Here is an 18,766-nt window from a genome sequence, read left to right as displayed (position 1 = left end):
AAGCATTTGCTAATTTATGAGAATAGATTTCAGGCCATAATTTTATTTTTATTGATTAAAGTATCTATTTCTAATTTCCCAAATATATTTTAACAATACCAAGTCCTACCTGTGAGAGGAGAGCGATTTCCCAGGGACAGCACTGATGTGAAGAACCTGAGAAGTGTACACCAGAATGTCACAGGTGGACCAGCTCTCTAAGTTTCAATTATTTTTCATAGAAAACCATTTAAGCTATAAACAGACATGAGTGTTTCACATTTTTTAAAATCTTAAGTTCATTGCAGACATGACTTCATGCCACACCAATATCATCAGGGAATCAAACCTCTTGAAAGGGTAAAGCAATGGGACTCATTGTTTGTTTAACTTAAGCCTAAATGTCTTGATATTTTGAGCTGATTGGGGGATATATTAAGCTCTCCATATTGTGTAGCTATTAAGTTATACTAAATTAGATATGCATACTGGTCCAATGGTATCCTAATTCATAAAACTTTTGACAGAAATGCCAATTTTCCTTTAGATTTTAAAAAAAAAATTTTTTTGGTTTTGTTACCAATATTCCTCCCACTTTAAAAGTGATATTTTGCTTTCATTTATTACTTTTTATCATGAACTGTTAACATCTCACAGACAGAAATAGAAAATAATTAAAAAGCACTTGTCTAAGCATAACAAGTCATCTTTACGTTTTCTCATAGTGACACTTTTGTCTCAGTTGCACATCTGTCCTTGTCTTGGCCCCCATTGCTCACCTTTGGCACCTCCTCCTGAGGCTGGGGAAGATTATAGTGTTGGAAAGCTCTCAGAAGATGTGGGAGTTGAGTAGAACATGGTTCGGTTACATCAATCTAGTTGATTGTTCTGCTTTATTCAGATCGTCAATATCCCCATACACATTTTATTATTTCATATGTAGGACATGAGGGAGATGTTTGTGGATTTTTCACTTTCTTTCTGTAGTTATCTAAACATTGACTTTATATTATTAGATTATGTGAAGCAATAAACTAGTTTTTTTTTTCTAATATAATTTATAGTTTCTTTCCCATCTCTAATACATAAAATCTAAAAGCTCTTTCTGATATTCACAAATCTTCAGCAGTTCATTTTATTGTGTTTAAATTTTCAACATGCAAGATAGAAGAGTGCATGATATAGGAAAACCACTGGAAAATCAGGCAACTTTAGTTAGTTGGACTACTTATATTCTGAATCTAAACCTTGTTCTTTATATTTTAAACAGTTATAATAATAAATATTTAGCAAAGAGAATATGGTGGAAATACAGATAACATAAATGGGCTGGTGATTCTTCCTTTGTCAGCCTAGCCCATCTAGACCTAATGTTTTTTTTCTCTACATTTTTTTTTTTCCCACCTGAAATTTAATCCTTAGATTCCATCACTAGAGCTTCTTTGGTTTCGAATTTCCAAGTTTGGCCAGTGGGAGAAACCAGGAGCATAACAGAGGTGAGAGCATAAGAGAAAAGTATCCAAATGTCTTTCTCATTTCCCCCCAGTTTCACAATGAAGTGCTAAGGTGGCTGCGTTCTTCCAAGGAAAATTCCTGCTGAGGCCTGTGCTGAGATGCAGCCTGGGATGTTCTTCCTGAATCTAGTTTCACTGACTTCTGACAGTGGCCTTTGTGTTAGCTGCTTCAAGACTGGGATTTATTTACCTTCTGAACATAGCCTCGAGGTGCTTCAACCACTTGGACTGATGTCTCTAACACTGTCTGCGTTCTCTTTATTAAGTTAAATTCTTTCCATTAAGTTCTCTTCTGTTAATGAGTATAATTTTGCTTTGCCTCCACAGAGTTTGACCTCCATTCCCCATGCTGTCTACCTCTCTGCTCTACCTTTGATTAACACACTCTGCTTTCATTACTCACTTATATTTCTAGTGTCACTGCTGGAATTCAAACCTTTGTGAGCAGAGGTGTCATTTCCATAGCTAGCATGGTCCCTGGGGATAACAGTTATGAACCAATGTGTCCTAAATACTTCAAGGAGTGTGCAATGTGTATTTATTGAGGACTGTAAAACCTCTTAGTTTTCCCGCTCTCAGGTAAATCTACACTTCATTGAATGCATAATCTCAGCCCTCAAACTGAAAGTCTACAGAGAGAGGATTTGTGATAATGACAAACTTGTTTAAAGGTCACAGGAAAGAAACCACGATGGGAGTAATTAGTTATAGGCTTCCCTGGCGGCTCAGAGGTTAAAGCATCTGCCTGCAATGCAGGGGACCCAGGTTCGATTCCTGAGTCGGGAAGATCCCCTGGAGAAGGAAATGGCAACCCACTCCAGTATTCTTGCTTGGAGAATACCATGGAGGGAGGATCCTGGTAGGCTACAGTCCGTGGGGTCGCAAAGAGTCGGACACGACTGAGCAACTTCACTCACTCACTCACTCACTCAGTAGGCATTGAGTATGCAATATGTGCAGTCTTAGGCTTAATGGCTACAAAAGCATTAGCTCAGATAAACTTACAAGTGGTGCTCATTTTACAGATAGGAAACTGGGACAAGTAGAGGTTAATTGACTTTCCTGCAACCTACAGTTAACACATTGTGAGGCCGGGATCAAACAGATTATGAGTCTTTGATATGGTATTGCTTAGAATAGAAACGCAGCACGTCCACATAGCGCTGCACATTCTCTGGGTACAAAGGCATTCACTTATCAATTAATCTGCTCATTCATCATCCACATAGTTGTCAAATATTCAGAGAAGATCTGTTTTCCACTGTGCAGTCAATGGAGAATGTAAGAAAAGGACAAAGATGGTTTCTGTTTTTCAAAAGTTTCTGTTTCATGGTAGGAGGCATGAGGCTTAGAAACTGTACAGTCAGATTCTAAATGATTTAGATTGAATAAAAGTTTTGTTAGAAAGTGAAAGGGAGTAGATCTTTCACTACTCAAAAAACTATAATGCTAAGGTCATAGTGATAGTTTATTAACTCAAGTGATATGCATTCAGAATATCTCTATTCTAGATTTTGTGATAAATTCTGACTTTAAATCAGTGAGCAAAGCTAGACAAGGACCTTCGACCTGGCCCACATGATGCTGAGAATACTGGGGATAATATAATCATGAGTCAATCACAATAATAATATTAAAAATGCAGTTTTAAAATTTCTATGAACTAAAGTTATATGAAATTGTGAGAATATATCCTGAGGATATGATGTTAAGAGATCAGCAAAGAGGCAATGAAAATGCAAAAGTATAAATATAACTAAATTCCAACAAACACTGAAACAATATTAGAAAATGAAAAAGATAGTATCTCACCTACAGAGAAATAACAAATAATCTGGTAATATATCCATCTGAGTAGCCAAACAAAAAGAAGCCATAATATAAGATATTTTAAATACTGAAAGCAAGTATCTGTCTTTCTACATTCATATCCAAATAAATTGTCCTTTGAGAATAGACAAGTGATATTCTCAGATAAGTGGATAGAGAGGGACTCTTACTGAAAGAACTGATGAAGGATATATATCACACAGGGGAAAACCAAACAGTAAATGAAGAGTGGGTGCCATATAATATAGTCAGAGAAAAATTGATAAATGTCAAAAAAGATAAAGGAACATGAACATTGAATCACCATTTAATATAATAATAACTGTAATCATATACAATGTAGATAATATTTAAAGTTCATTAATAAATAATTTACTATTAATGATTTATTCTATACCTACAAATGACAGTTTATAAGTTAGAAGCAGGCTGAATTCATAATTAAAATATTGTACATTCTTTTTATTATTTAATAGCAAAGTAGATGTACTGATTAATGAAGACTGTTAAGACAAGTATGCACACACAATTTAAGGGAGCTTGTTAATAGCAGAAAATAGAATGTGTCATAGTCAAACAAGGATTAAAAAGGAAGGAAAGTAGCAAAATATGATTTAATTCACAGTAGGTAAAAAGGAGAAAAAGCGTAAAGAACTTTGTGAAAAGCACAAACTAAGTTGTCAGAAATATTCAAAAGTGTCAATATCCACAATAAAATAAGAAATAGTGATCAAAAGGACTCTCAAAATAAAAAAGTAAAAAAAAGAAAACATACTGGACATAACCAACTAAAAACAAACAAAGAATAAACAGCTAAATATATGTGAATATCAGACAAATCAAACCTTTAGACTTTACACATCACAGAAGGGATAGAAAGTATAAATGGTAAAAGGAATAATACCAGTTCAGTACTTGATAAGACCTAATAATATAGTCTCAATTGTTTTAAAACCTACAAATCTACATCATCTTTCTAGATTTTCATGTATGAAAATTCAAACATCTGGAAGGACACTGAAGATCTGATAAGAGAAAATTCGCTGGAGAGACTTCATAGGACCCTGCTCTGCTCAGGCCCCATCTCTTCTAAGCGTGCTTCAGTGTCATAGCCTTTCCCCAGATACGCTTCAGGAGGCGACGCCAAAGGTGAGCACTCGTGTCCGTGACATGCAGAGGTGCGGGACCTGAGTTTCTGCTGTTAACACAGGGAAGACTGTTCAGTACTCTACAGTAATCTAAATGGGTGAGCAATGGGAAAAGTGTAGATCCATGCATAGGTATAACCGAGTCACCTTGCTGTGTGCCGGAAACTAACACAATGGTGTTAATCAACTACGCACCAAGAGAAAATAAATATCTAAAAGATGAAAACTGTGGCATTGTGTGATATATTCATTGCTAGTTCTCCTGACACTGGTAGTCTTTATGTTGCTTCATATTTTGGGTGTGTGCTGGAAATGGTTCATAAAAAAACCGAAAAAAAGAAACCTGAAAACTAGTTTATGATAGGGCTATAAATAGATTAAAACACTTAAAATATATAATGAAAATATTCTGTAGGATATTTAGGATTTACTCAGCAATCTTATGAATGAGGATTCTATTGAACCAGTACTATTATCTAAAGATATATCTTGGAGCCATAACCTGAGATTCCTAAAGATCTTCATTTCTATATAATTTGAATAAAAAATACAAAAGAAACAATCCAACAAGCAAGTTCACATGTTTGGTGACTATGGGTAATGTAGACAGAATGATCTGCCTTTTCCTAATTTTATAGAGCAGTGACAATGCTGTTTGGTCTTGTGTCTTAATATATGTGTGGTATTATTTTAATATACTGAGTCAAAACTAACAGTTTGATAACATTCTTCCAAGTCTCATAGGTGAATTATAAAAGGAAAAGAATAGTCAATAGCCAAAATGATTTGTTAATTTAAAGTGCTCACTGACTGATCAGAGAATATGGATATGTTACATACCTGTGACCAAAATGTCTACGCTATTTGGCAAATAACTTCTCTTGAATCACTCTTACTGTTTTTTAAACATTTCCTCTGCCAGTGGATCTTACCAACCCAGTTCTGAAACCTGTATTTTCTGAGTCGCCTGCACTGCAAGCAGATCCTTTACCACTGAGCCAACCAGAAAAGCCTCTTTAACAGTTCTAAAAATTGTAAATTACTATGCTGAACACCAGGCTTCCCTGGTGGCTCAGACACTAAAGAACCTGCCCGCAATGCAGGAGACCTGGGTTTGATCCCTGGGTTTGGAAGATCCCCTAGAGAGGGGCATGTCAACCCACTTGAGTATTCTTGCCTGGAGAATCCCCATGGACAGAAGAGTCTGGCAGGCTACAGTCCGCGGGATCACAAAGAGTCGGACACAACTGGGTGACTTTCAAATGGTGCATACCTGAAACTTAAAATTACAAAGCAGTTATAAATCAGTAAAAAAAAAAAAATCAACTCGATTGACCTAACAGAACCAAGTTCTGCTCAACGCTCGTCTCTTCTGAGTTTTCCAGCATCGTGAGCTTTCCCAACCTGTATGTCCCAGGGGGAGATGCCAAGGTGAGCAGTCAGGTCCATGACATGGAGATTTGTGCAAATTTGAAACAAAGTGTCATTGTGTGAAAACTTAAGGATGATTAGCTATGCTTTGAAAAGTGCTCTTTATACTATTCGCTATTTTTGTCTGTGAGCTGTTAACAGTGCATACAAAAAAAAAAAAAAAAAGTGAAAGCCAATAATAAGTTAGTGCTGGAGGTATATTGGTAAAAAAAAAAAATCAAAAGAAATATTAAAAACAAAACTAAAGGAAATTTGGCCTTTGTGTCAAACATTTAATCAATGAGGATTCTGTCAGACCAGTACTAATATCTAAATATAGTTCTTAGAGTAATAATTTAAGATACCCAAAAATCTTCTTGGTCATATGATGTGAGCAAAGGAAAGAACCAACCAACTAAACCAAAAACGTTCCTCCTTATATGATTGACAAGTTTTGGAAAATAATTTGGAAATTTTTAAACCCCTCAAATCAAACAAATTGGCATTGTCTTAGCATCATTGGTAATTCTGTCTTTTATAACTTTCTACCTTTATGAATATTGTGCACAGAATTATCTGTCATTTATTAATATTACAAAAATAATGATGCTGTCTGGTCTTGTCATTGGATTTCCATGAGGTATTCATTTCAAATACACTGAAGTGACACAAGCTAATGATCTCACACATTCTTCCACATTTCGTAAGTGAATTGCAAAAGGTAAAAATAAGTCAATGACAAAAAGTGACTTATTAATTTAAAATTCTTTCTGATCGGTCAGAGAATACAGATATATTACATACCTCTGGCCAAATGTGTACTTAATTGACAAACAATTTCTCTTGAATCACTCTCCTTATTGCTCTCTTAACATCTTTGTTCCGAAGGCTGTAGATCAAAGGGTTTAGCATAGGACTCAGAAAGATATAAAACACAGCTGCAATTTTGGTCTGTTCTACAGATGCCTCAGAAGGCGGCCTCAGATACATCCAGAACAGTGTCCCAAAAAACATGGTGACAACTGTCAGATGAGACCCACAAGTGGAGAAGGCCTTGCGCCTCCCTTCTGGAGAACGCATTTGCAGAATGGCTGTAAATATGAAAATATAGGAGACGAGGATGATGATGAGAGAAAGCATGAGGTTGGAACCAGCCACCACGAACATGGCAGTTTCATTGACATAAGTGTCTGAGCAGGCCAGGACTAGGAGAGGTGGGTCTGCACAGTAGAAGTGGTTGATTTCGTTGGGTCCACAGAAGGTGAGGCGGAGCATCAAGATGGTCTGTGCAAGACCATTTGCAAAGCCATAAATATAAGATGCAGCAATGAGAGAGAGGCAGACACATCGGGACATTTTGATGCCATAAAACAAGGGTTTGCAGATGGCCACGTAACGGTCATAAGCCATTGCTGTGAGCATATAGCTATCCGTGAGCCCCAAGGAAATGAAAAAGTCAAACTGTATAAAGCAACCAAGGAATGAAATGGTTTTTCTCCTGGATAAGAGATTGACCAGCATCTGAGGCATGACATTGGTGGCATAACAGAGATCTACAAAGGAGAGATGACTGAGGAAGAAGTACATTGGAGTCTGAAGCTTTGAGTCAGTTCTGATTATCAAAATCATGCTCACATTGCCGAAGACTGTGGTCAGGTAGATGACTAGGAAGATCGCAAAAAGGAAAGGCTGCAACTCAACTCGATCTGTCAGTCCCAGGAGAATAAACTCAGTCACTTCTGTGTAGTTTTCCTTTAACATTGTGTTTGCTCGGCTTCCAATGATGTCTAAAGTAAATGAAATAAAAATGTATTTTTTTTATCATTTTCCATTAATAACATCATTTCATCAATGCCTGCTCTTTTCACACTTCTAAATACATGTGGCATAAAGAAGTTACATAGGGGACTTTCCAGGTGATCCAGTAGTTAAAACTTCATTTTCCAATGCAGGGAACAAAGATGTGATCCCCTTTTAGGGAGCTATGATCCCACATGCCTCATGGCCAAAACAAAACAAAACAAAACATAAAACAGAAACAATACTATAAGAAATTCAGTAGTCTTTAAAAATGTTCCTCATCAAATTTGTCTTTAAATATCCAGAAATAACCTAGTAATCATGCACTAGATGTTTCAATATTTAACTTAATATAGAACACATTTACATAATTTCAAATGCTTTTCTGCAAGTCTCTTAATAGTTAAGAAGCTGAAATCTTTTCTACAAATCATTATCATGAATTGGTCACTTACACACCCTTTAAATATTGCTTTTCTTTAGAACTATGATTCTTTGTTTTCAGAATAATTATGATGCAGTGTCTGAAGTGTCAATAATTGAAATTCATTGTTTTTCCCCCACGGGTGATTGATTTAGGGAAATGGAACAGATAGATCTTTATAGAACCAGTGTCTGTCTACCTGCCACTCTAACCTCGAGGTTATTTTCTAGGCAGTCCTGTGATGTATGTTCATTTTATCCACACTTGCCTACCTCAGTTTGCCCTCACATAACCAAATCTTACTTCAGTAAGATATCCCAGGCTATCCTTAGCTCTGTATATTTCAACCAATTATTTAGGACAATAATTGACTTGGCAGCAGCAGCAATTGGCTCATGGGACACAAAAATAAATTGCTGTTTTTGTATAAATGCAGGTAAAAATACAGTACCTAAATAATAGGTGATTATTTTTATATATCCATATTTATTAGTGGTATTAAATATTAAATGAGGGAATAATTGGGATAAAATTATGTATTAAAAATTTCCCTTTGAGGAAAAGACAATTTTTAAAAAAATGATTGACACAGCCATCCCCAAACTGTAAAAATATTTTTGCAACTTTACCTCATTTTAACTCTATCAAAAAGTAAGAATAAACTGTATGACAGGGATTCAATTTGAGATCTGTAAAGGTCACACTGATAATAATAATCATATTATTTATAAAACTGAGACAGTATGTAAGAAATCATAAAGTGTATTTCTCAACTTTTGTACATGATAAAGAGACCATCTCCTTGGAAGAAAATCTGATGATTCTAGACAGCATGTTGAAAAGTAGAAACATTCTTTTGCTGACAAAGGTCTGTCTAGTCCAAGGTATGGGTTTTCCAGTAGTCAGGTATGGATATAAGAGTTGGACCATAAAGAAAGTTGAGCACCTAAGAATTGATGTTTTTGAACTGTGGTGTTGGAGAAGGCTCTTGAGAGTCCCTTGGACTGCAAGGAGATCCAACCAGTTCATCCTAAAAGAAATCAGTACTGAAAAATCATTGGAAGGACTGATGCTGAAGCTGAACCTCCAATATTTTGGCCATCTGATGAGAAAAATTGACTTGGCAAGGTAATCTTAGAGAGAAGTGGACAGAAATGGCTCTGGGCACTATACAGCTTTGTATTCTTGACAGACACTCTCAACCTGAGGCTCTGTTTTGTGGCCTTTGATGTATTTCTTTGGCCATTGTGATACCACTCCATGGTATATTTATAAATATTTGTACTATGAGAAAAATAAAATATTGCTTAGCTGGAAAAGAATATGCATGCAACTCAGGAGATCACATTTTGATTGCAGGGTTCAGAAGATCCCCTGGAGAGGGGATAGGCTACCCACTCCAGTATTCTTGGGCTTTCCTGGCGGCTCAGATGGTAAAGAATATGGCTGCAGTGCAGAAGACCTGGATTTGACCCTGGATTGGGAAAATCCCCTGGAGGAGGCCATGGCAGCCCACTCCAGTATTCCTGCCTGGAGCATCCTCATGGACAGAGAAGTCCGGTGGGCTACCGTCCATGGGGTCACAAAGAGTCAAACACGAGTGAGTGACTAAGCATACAGCACAGCAAACTGTTCAGTACCTAGTCATGCCGGTGAAAGAAGAGTGATTTCCCAGTGACAGCACCGATATGAAGAAGCTGAGGAATTTATACCAGAATTGCCACAGAGGGATCAGCACCCTAGGGTTCAATTATTTCTCACAGAAAATCATCTAGACTTTAAACCACCATGAGTGATTTACTCTTTTTAAAATGTTAAGCCCACTGAGGACATGATTTTTGCCTCTTCCCAGTATCTTCAGGGAATTAAATCTTCTGAAATGGTATACTAATGGGACTCAATTTTTTTTAACTTATGCATAAATGTATTGCTATTTTGAGACTTGGCTTGGGGAAGTTAATAAATTCTCGTGCAGATAGAAGACTGAATGATATAGGAAAACCATCAGTCAGATAATTTTGCTGCATTCGAACTACTTATTTATTGATTCTGAACCTTGCTCTTTATATTTTAAATTGTTATAATAATAAATACATAGCAAAGGGAACACCATGGATATATAGATAATATAAATGTGCTAATGATGCTTCTTTTATCAGTCTAGACCATCCTTACAGGTTTTCTTATTTATTTATTTATTTATTTATTTGGGGAGTGTCTACCTGGAGCTTAATCCTTAAATTCCATCCATAGGGCTCCTTGAGTGTCTAGTTTCCATCTGAGTTTGGTCAATGGGAGAAACCAGGAGCATAACAGAAATAAGAAGAAGAGAAAAGTATCCAAATTTGATTTTCTCCCAGTTTCACAATGAAGTGTTAAGGTGGCTGCATCTTTTCAAGGAAAATTCCTGCTAAGGTGTGTGTTGAAAAGGTGACCTGGCATGCTCTTCCTGGATCTCATGACACTAGAAGCCTGACAGAGGCCTTTGTGTTGACTGCTTCAGGACTCATAAAAAAATTGCCTTATGAACTTAGCCTCCAGATACTTCAAGTTCTTGGGCAGATTTATTTAACACTGCCAGTATTCTCCTTATTAAATTAAATTATTTCCATTAAATTCTCTTCAGTTAAAACATCTGAGTAGGATTTTATTTTTGTCTCACATCCCTGACTCAGACCAAATGACTAAAGTGATATTTCTGCCTTCACCATTGCTGGATACTAAAAGGGCCATTGAATCATCATCCTTCTGGGTCCTGGGTCACTTGTAGACCACACACAGGAGTCAGAGGTTAACATTATTAGCATTGTGCTGTGCTTATTCACTCAACAGGCCTGACCTTTTTTTTTTTTTAATAAGGTGCCAAGCACCCTGTCAAGGACTCTATGTTTGGGTCTGACTCTTTGTGACTTCATGGACTGCCGCCTACCAGGCACCTCTGTCCATGGGGATTCTCCAGGCAAGAATGCTAGAGTGGGTTGCCATGGCCTCCTTCAGTGGATCTTTCCAATCCAGGGGTTGTACCCAGATCTTTGCAATGCAGGCAGATTCTTTACTCTCTGAGTCACAAGGAAAGCCCAAGAACACTGGAGTAGGTAGCCTATTCCTTCTGCAGGGGAACTTCCTGACCCAGTAATTGAACCGGGGTCTCCTGCATTGCAAGTGGATTCTGTACCAGCTAAAATACCAGGATTATTGCAGATAAAACTGGATATGAGAATGAGGCTTAGACATGCTTCTCTATCCCTTTCCTGAGAATTAGAGCCACCTGGGCAAGTAGAATAGTGAGATAATTCTTGCTCCCTCCTCCCCTTTGACATAACCAAACAACATCTCTGATTGAGATGGACAAGGGTATCAACTACACAGAGCAGAAAAGGACATTTCTACTGATGACGAGGCACCTGCAATGATCTTTTTCATCATGCCATATATTTTCATTCATCAAACCAGTGTAGTTAAGTGGAAATCTATGGAGAGGATCTGAAGTGTCCTTCAAAATCAACACTGTGTTTACACTTGCCTCTGGATGTCTTTTCAAAAAAGATATTGCACACTACTGTACAGTAGAATACACAAAAGTGCACCCACGTGTAGAGGATTTGCACACAGAATGTACACCCGTCACGAGAACTAACTTATGTGATTTGACATGTGAGCAACACGTTCACATCTTTGAAAATTCAGAGCTTGAAGGTTCATATGTAAAGGACTTATTGTATATGAATGCAGTTTTGCTGTTTGTGAGAACATGGATACACTTGGAGGGCATTAAACTGCTAAAATAATGCAGAAAGAGAAAACACACAAATGTTGTATGATATGACATGTATGTGGAATATCAAAAATATAATAAATTGTGAAGTAAACAAAAAGGAAGCACACTCACAAATATAGAAACCAAATTATGGCTACCAGTGGGGAGAGGGAAGTGGGGAAAGGCAATATAGGTTTAGGGGAAAATTGAGTTATTATAAGAATATGTAAAATCATGTGTATGAAATTCTTGAAAATTTTAAAGCATTGCAGAATTTAAAAAATCTTTCACTAAACAAGGATGGAGGTCCTAAGGTGGCAGAGGAATAAGATGGGGAGGCCACTTTCTCCCCCACAAATTCATCAAAAGATCATTTGAATGCTGAGCAAATTCCACAAAACAACTTCTGGATGCTGGCAGAGGACACCAAGCACACAGAAAGGCCGCCCAATCTCTTTGAAAGGAGATGTTTTATCATCAGTGCAACATGGATGGAGAAGTATTGAGGCTACTGTAAGAATAAGACTGAAAACCACAGGCAGGAAGCTTAAATCCAAAACTTGAGAACACCAGAAAACTCCTGACTCCAGGGAACATTAACTGACAAGGACTCATCCAAAAGCCTCCATACCTACACTGAAACCAAGCCCCATCTAAAAGCCAACAAGTTTCAGAGCAAGACATACCAAGCTAATCCTCCACAATGCAGGAACATAACCCTAAGCATTAAAATACAGGCGGCCAAAAGTCACACCAAACCCACAGACACCTCAGAACTCACTACTGGACACTTCATTGCACTCCAGAGAGAGGAGATCCAGCTCCACGCACCAGAACACTGACACAAGCTTCATTAACTAGGAAACCATGACGAGCCACTCGTCCAATCCCACCCACAGGGGGAATCCTCCACGATGAAGAAGAGTCACAAACTTCCAGCATACAGAAAGGCCACCCCAAACACAGCAATCTAAACAAGATGAAAAGGCAGAGAAATATTCAGCAGGTAAAAGAACATGATAAATGCCCACCAAACCAAATAAAAGAGGAAAAGAATTCAGAATAAGGATAGTAAAAATGACCCTAAAATCTTGATAGCAAAATGGAGTTACAGATAGATAGTCTGGAGACAAGGATTGAGAAGATGCAAGAAATGTTTAACAAGCATCTAGAAGAAATAAATGAATCAGTAATGAATAATGCAATAGCTGAGATCAAAAGCACTCTGGAGGGAATCAACAGTAGAGTAACTGAAGCAGAAGATAAGACTAGTAGGTGGAAGATAGAATGGTGGAAGTAAATGAAGCAGAGAGGAAAAAAGAAAAAAAAAAAGATTAAAAGAAATGAGGACAACTTCAGAGACCTCTGGGACAGTGTCAAATGCCCCAACATTCAAATCATAGGAGTACCAGAAGAAGAAGACAAAAAGAAAGGCCATGAGAAAAAACTTGAGGAGATAATAGTTGAAAAGTTACCTAAAATGGTGATGGAAATAGCCACCCAAGTCCAAGAAGCCCAAAGAGTCCCAAACAGGATAAACCCAAGGAGAAACTTCCCAAGGCACATATTAATCAAATTAATAGAGATCAAACACAAAGAACCATTATTATCTTTCAATAGAAACTCTTCAGGCCAGAAGGGAATGGCAGGACATACTTAAAGTGATGAAAGAGAAAAGCCTACAACCCAGATTACTGTACCCAGCGAGGATCTCATTCAAATATGAAGGAGAAATCAAAAGCTTTACAGACAAGGAAAAGCTGAGAATTCAGCACCACCAAACCAGCTCTTCAACTAATGCTAAAGGATCTACTCTAGACAGGAAACACAGAAAGGGTGCATAAACTCAAACCCAAAACACCAAAGTAAATGGCAATGGGATCGTACTTATCAATAATTACCTTAAATGTAAATGGTTTGAATGCCCCAACCAAAAGACAAAGACTGGCTGAATGGATACAAAAATACGACCCCTATATATACTGTCTACAAGAGACCCACCTCAAAACAAGGAACACATACAGACTGGATGTGAAGGGCTGGAAAAAGTTATTTCACGCAAATGGAGACCAAGAGAAAGCAGGAGTAGCAATACTCATATCAGATAAAATAGACTTTGAAATAAAGGCTGTGAAAAGAGACAAAGAAGGACACTACATAATGATCAAAGGATCAATCCAAGAAGAAAACATAGCAATTATAAATATATATGCACCCAACATAGGAGCACCACAATATGTAAGGCAAATGCTAACAAGTATGAAAGGGGAAACTGACAGTAACAATAATAGTGGGAGACTTTAATACCCCACTCACACCAATGGATAGATCAACCAAACAGAACATTAGCAAGGAAACAGAAACTTTAAATGATTTAATGGGCCAGTTGGACCTAATTGAGGTTGATAGGACGTTTCACAGCGCCCCCCCCCCCAAAAAAAAAAAAAGAAAATGAATTTCACCTTTTTGTCAAGGGCACAGGGAACCTTCTCTAGGATTGACAACATCCTGGGCCATAAATCTAGCCTTGGCAAATTAAAAAAAAAAAAAAGGAAATCACTTCAAGCCTCTTTTTTGAGCACAGTGTGGTAAGATTAGACGTCAACTACAGGGGAAAATAAAAACCTATTAAAAATGCAAACATATATAGAGGCTAAACAACACACTTCTAAATAACCAACAAATCACAGAAGAAATAGAAAAAAAAATCAAAATATGCATAGAAATGAATGAAATGAAAACACAACCCAAAACCTACGGGATTCAGTAAAAGCAGTTCTAAGGGGAAGGTTCATAGCAATACAAGCTTACCTCAAGAAATAAGAATAAAATCAAATAAAAAAAAAAAAACCTGACTCTACACCTAGAGCAACTAGAAAAAGAAGAAAAGAAGAACCCCAGGGTTAGGAGAAGGAAAGAAATCATAAAAATTAGGGCAGAAATAAATGAAAAAAAGAAACAAAGGAGACTATAGCAAAAATCCACAAAACTAAAAGCTGGTTCTTTGAGAAGATAAATAAAATAGACAAACCATTAGCCAGACTCATCAAGAAAAAAAGGGAGAAGAATAAAATCAACAAAATTAGAAATGAAAATGGAGACATCACAACAGACAACACAGAAATACAAAGGATCATAAGAGACTACTATCAGCAACTATATGACAATAAAATCGACAACTTGGAAGAAATGCATGAATTCTTAGAAAAGTATAGCTTTCCAAAACTGACCAAGGAAGAAATAGAAAATCTTAACAGACCCATCACAAGCACAGACATTGAAACTATAATCAGAAATCTTCCAACAAACAAAAGCCCAGGACCAGATGGCTTCACAGCTGAATTCTAGCAAAAAAATTCTACCATTCTACCGTTTAGAGAAGAGCTAACACCTATCCTCCTCAAACTTTTCCAGAAAATTGCAGAGGAAGTGTTAGATTTCTTTTTTATAACAAAAATAGGAGAGTTCCAAGGAGAGCAAGGTTCCTCAATATGTTTCAATTCTAATTGTATGTCTATAAGTTCTTTAGCAGCCTGTAAGTTTTCTTCCATAAGGGGCCACTGCTCTGTCCAAATAGGCTAGTCATTCTTCCAAGTTATTTTAATAATTGCTTTGTTTGTTAAATGAGCAGTGGCCCCTAGGAAAAATGTGGGATGTATATCTGAGTCTGCCATTGCATAAGTAAGCCCTTTCCTATTAGATTAAGGGCTGCATTTATCACATAAGGTCTTAATGTTGCAGGTTGGCATTCTGGTCCCTCACATGGGTATATTTGAGCACTTTGATAGACTTCTTGTACTTTAGTTTGAGAAATTCCTGTAATTTGGCAAGAGACTTTTTGTATAGGCCAGGATTTGGGCCATAAGTGTTTGGAAATAATAGTAATATGAGATCCAGTGTCGAGGAGACCAGAAAATCTTTTACCGTTAATTGTGATATTTATATTTGGTCAGGCATATTCAGATACCAATGATGTCCATGAGGATTGTTTTTAATCTGTACTGCCAAATCCGCCTGTCCATACATTATTAGAGGAGTTAATAGAAGTTTAAGGCAAAAGAAGTAATTGAGTAATTTTGTCCGGCTATTTGAATTGCCATAGAATCTGAGATGACATCATAATTTGAATCTCTTCCCTGACCGGGAAATGGCACCTCTTAACAGATCTTAGAAAAGTTAATGCATCTATGAAACCTATGAGTGCATTATAACCAGGAATCCCATCACCTACTACTATTCCTCAAAATTGGCACATTATTATTATTGATTTACAAGATTGCTTTATATATATATACCTTTACACCCTTCAGACCGAGAGAGATTGGCTTTCTCTCTCCTTTTTCCTAATCACATTGGACCTCATAAACAATATCAATGAACTTTACTGCCTCAAGGAATGATGAATTCTCCCACCATGTGCCAATACTACGTGGCTAAAGCCCTTGAGCCTGTGAGAAAACAATTTCTTGACTTTCTTGTTATTCATTATATGAATGATATATTGTTTTTGGCTCCATCTGTTTTAGAAATGCAACACGTGTTTGATATAGCTTAACAATACTTAAAAAACTCTGGGTTAATCATTGCCCTTGAAAAAATTCAAACCTCTACCTCACCATTACTTAGGATTTATTGTTAATAGACAACATATTATTCCTCAATTAACTCAGATTCATGATGATAAATTATCAACTTTAAATGATTTTCAAAAACTCTTAGATGATATAAATTGGATTAGACCCTCATTACACATTGCTAATTATCAACTGACTAATCTATTTAATATTTTGAAAGGAGATCCTACTTTAGATAGCTCTCGTTCACTTTATCAAGAGGCATGAGAGGAACTCTATTTAGTGCAAAATAAATTACAAAAACAGTTTCTTACTCGCATCAGACTAAATCTACGTTTAGAATTATTTATACCCCCCTCTCTTCATTCTCCCACAGGACTTTTTGCCCAACAAGAGCACCCAGCAGAATGGATTTATACCCATTTTAGAGGAATAAAGTCACTTACGCCCTACCTTGATTTAATTGCTCTCATCATTATCAGTGGAATAAATAGAAGTAAAACTCTAATTGGCTCTGATCCTCATAAAATTGTATTAATACCTATCAGTAAATCTCAATTTGAGAACGCATTACAAAATTCCACCGATTTTCAAGACTTTCTGGAATATTTTGAAGAAATTTCACTTCATTATCCATCTAACAAGCTATGGAATTTCTTCAAAAGTACTGAATGTATCATTTCCCACATTGTCAGCTCACAGACTATACCACAAGCTGAAGTTTTCTATATAGATGTGACTAAAAACGCCAAAGCCTCATTCTGGTCTCTCAAAGAATATAAAGTCTTTTACACTAAATTCCATTCTGCTCAGCAAAATGAATTATATGCTCTTATTCAAGTTATTTGCCTACATCCTTACCCCATTAATAGTCTCTGATTCCTTATATTCAGTTTTTGTATTGAAAAATATAGAAATCTCTACCATAAACTCCAATATGCCTATTATTCAACAAACTTTTTTTAAAATTAAAATCCATTATTAGAAACTGCACTTCGCCCATTTATATTACCCATATTCGGGCACATTCCTCCCTTCCTGGTCCTATGACTCATGGTAATGAACAGGCTGATAAACTTGTTTCTTTTGCTACTTGGGAAGAACAACATGCTCTGTTGCACAACAATGCTGGCTCCCTACACCAGCTATGGAAAATCCCATACTACCAGGCTAGAGAAATTACTAATAATTCCTCTACTTCTACACCCCTACATCTTCGACCCTTTGCACAAGGTATTAATCCTCGGGGATTGCAACCTAATGAACTATGGCAGATGGATGTAACTCACTGCCCTGAACTTTCTCCATCTTCCTTCCTACATGTGTGTATTGACACCAATTCTTCTTTTCTATGGGCCACACCTCTTCGTGGTGAAGCTACACAACACGTTATAACTCACCTATTAGCCTGCTTTGCTGTAATGGGAACTGCTATTTCTATTAAGACACACAATGGCCCTGCCTACACTTCTAGATATTTCACACAATTTCTGCAGTCCTTTTCCATTAAACATATTACAGGCATTCCTTGTAACCCACAGGCACAAGGCATAGTCGAACGAGCACATCACACACTAAAATTACAAATAAAAAAATTAAAAAGGGGAAATACACAAGATCACTGCTGTCTTCCTTATCTAAAGCAGACTTTACTAAATTCCAACATAAGATATTTTCTAAACCTGTAACTTTGGTTAATACAGCTTTATTTGTTTTAATTTTTTTAAACTTACCACAAGGGGATATCTTGACAAGAGCAGAAAAACATTTCAAGGAATTGAAGGACTCTTCGCTTCCTCATGGCAACCCACTCCAGTACTCTTGCCTGGAGAATCCCATGGACGGAGAAGCCTGGTAGGCTACAGTCCACGGGGTCGCAAAGTGTCGGACACGACTGAGCGACTTCACTTTCTCTTCCTCTGCCTGTCTGGTACCAAGACGGTTAAATAAACAACGGAAATCTGGGAAGTTAATCTTAGAGGGAAAGGGGTATGCTTGTATTTCCCCAGATGGATCCAACGAACTCACATGGCTTCCTCTTCAGAAGATCCGAGCCAAGGGGGCCCCCGGCCTTCAAGATAGAGAGGAGACAACAAAACCCCAGGAGGAAGAAATTCCAATACGGGCTACGGCGGCTCTAAAGCTCTCCAGAAGGCACTGCGCTCGGCGGCATCAGCCTTATGATCTCCCCTCTTGGGGACAAATAAAAACCCTTACTAACCAAGCAGAACATCTCATTTCTCAACAGGGAATGCCTCGGAATCCTGAAAATATTTTCGCTGCCCTGCTTGCTCTGCATGCTTGTGCCTCCCCTGCTGGAACCGAACTAA

At 37.2% G+C, this 18,766-nt stretch overlaps 1 protein-coding gene across 1 annotated transcript; it reads right to left on the bottom strand.

Moving 5' to 3' along the window:
- Nucleotides 1-6,703: 6,703 nt before the first annotated feature.
- LOC136175663 (olfactory receptor 5M5-like) lies at nt 6,704-18,255 on the bottom strand. Its single transcript, XM_065945914.1, has 2 exons — nt 18,170-18,255; nt 6,704-7,668 (listed from the first exon to the last, which is right to left on the bottom strand). The coding sequence occupies exon 2, from the start codon at nt 7,640-7,642 to the stop codon at nt 6,704-6,706; it is 939 nt and encodes a 312-aa protein (XP_065801986.1). The 5' UTR covers nt 7,643-7,668; nt 18,170-18,255.
- Nucleotides 18,256-18,766: the final 511 nt, after the last annotated feature.

This window comes from Muntiacus reevesi, chromosome 9 (genome assembly GCF_963930625.1).
Source record: "Muntiacus reevesi chromosome 9, mMunRee1.1, whole genome shotgun sequence".
Lineage (NCBI taxonomy): Eukaryota > Metazoa > Chordata > Mammalia > Artiodactyla > Cervidae > Muntiacus > Muntiacus reevesi.
This window is presented reverse-complemented; position numbering and strand designations above follow the sequence as displayed.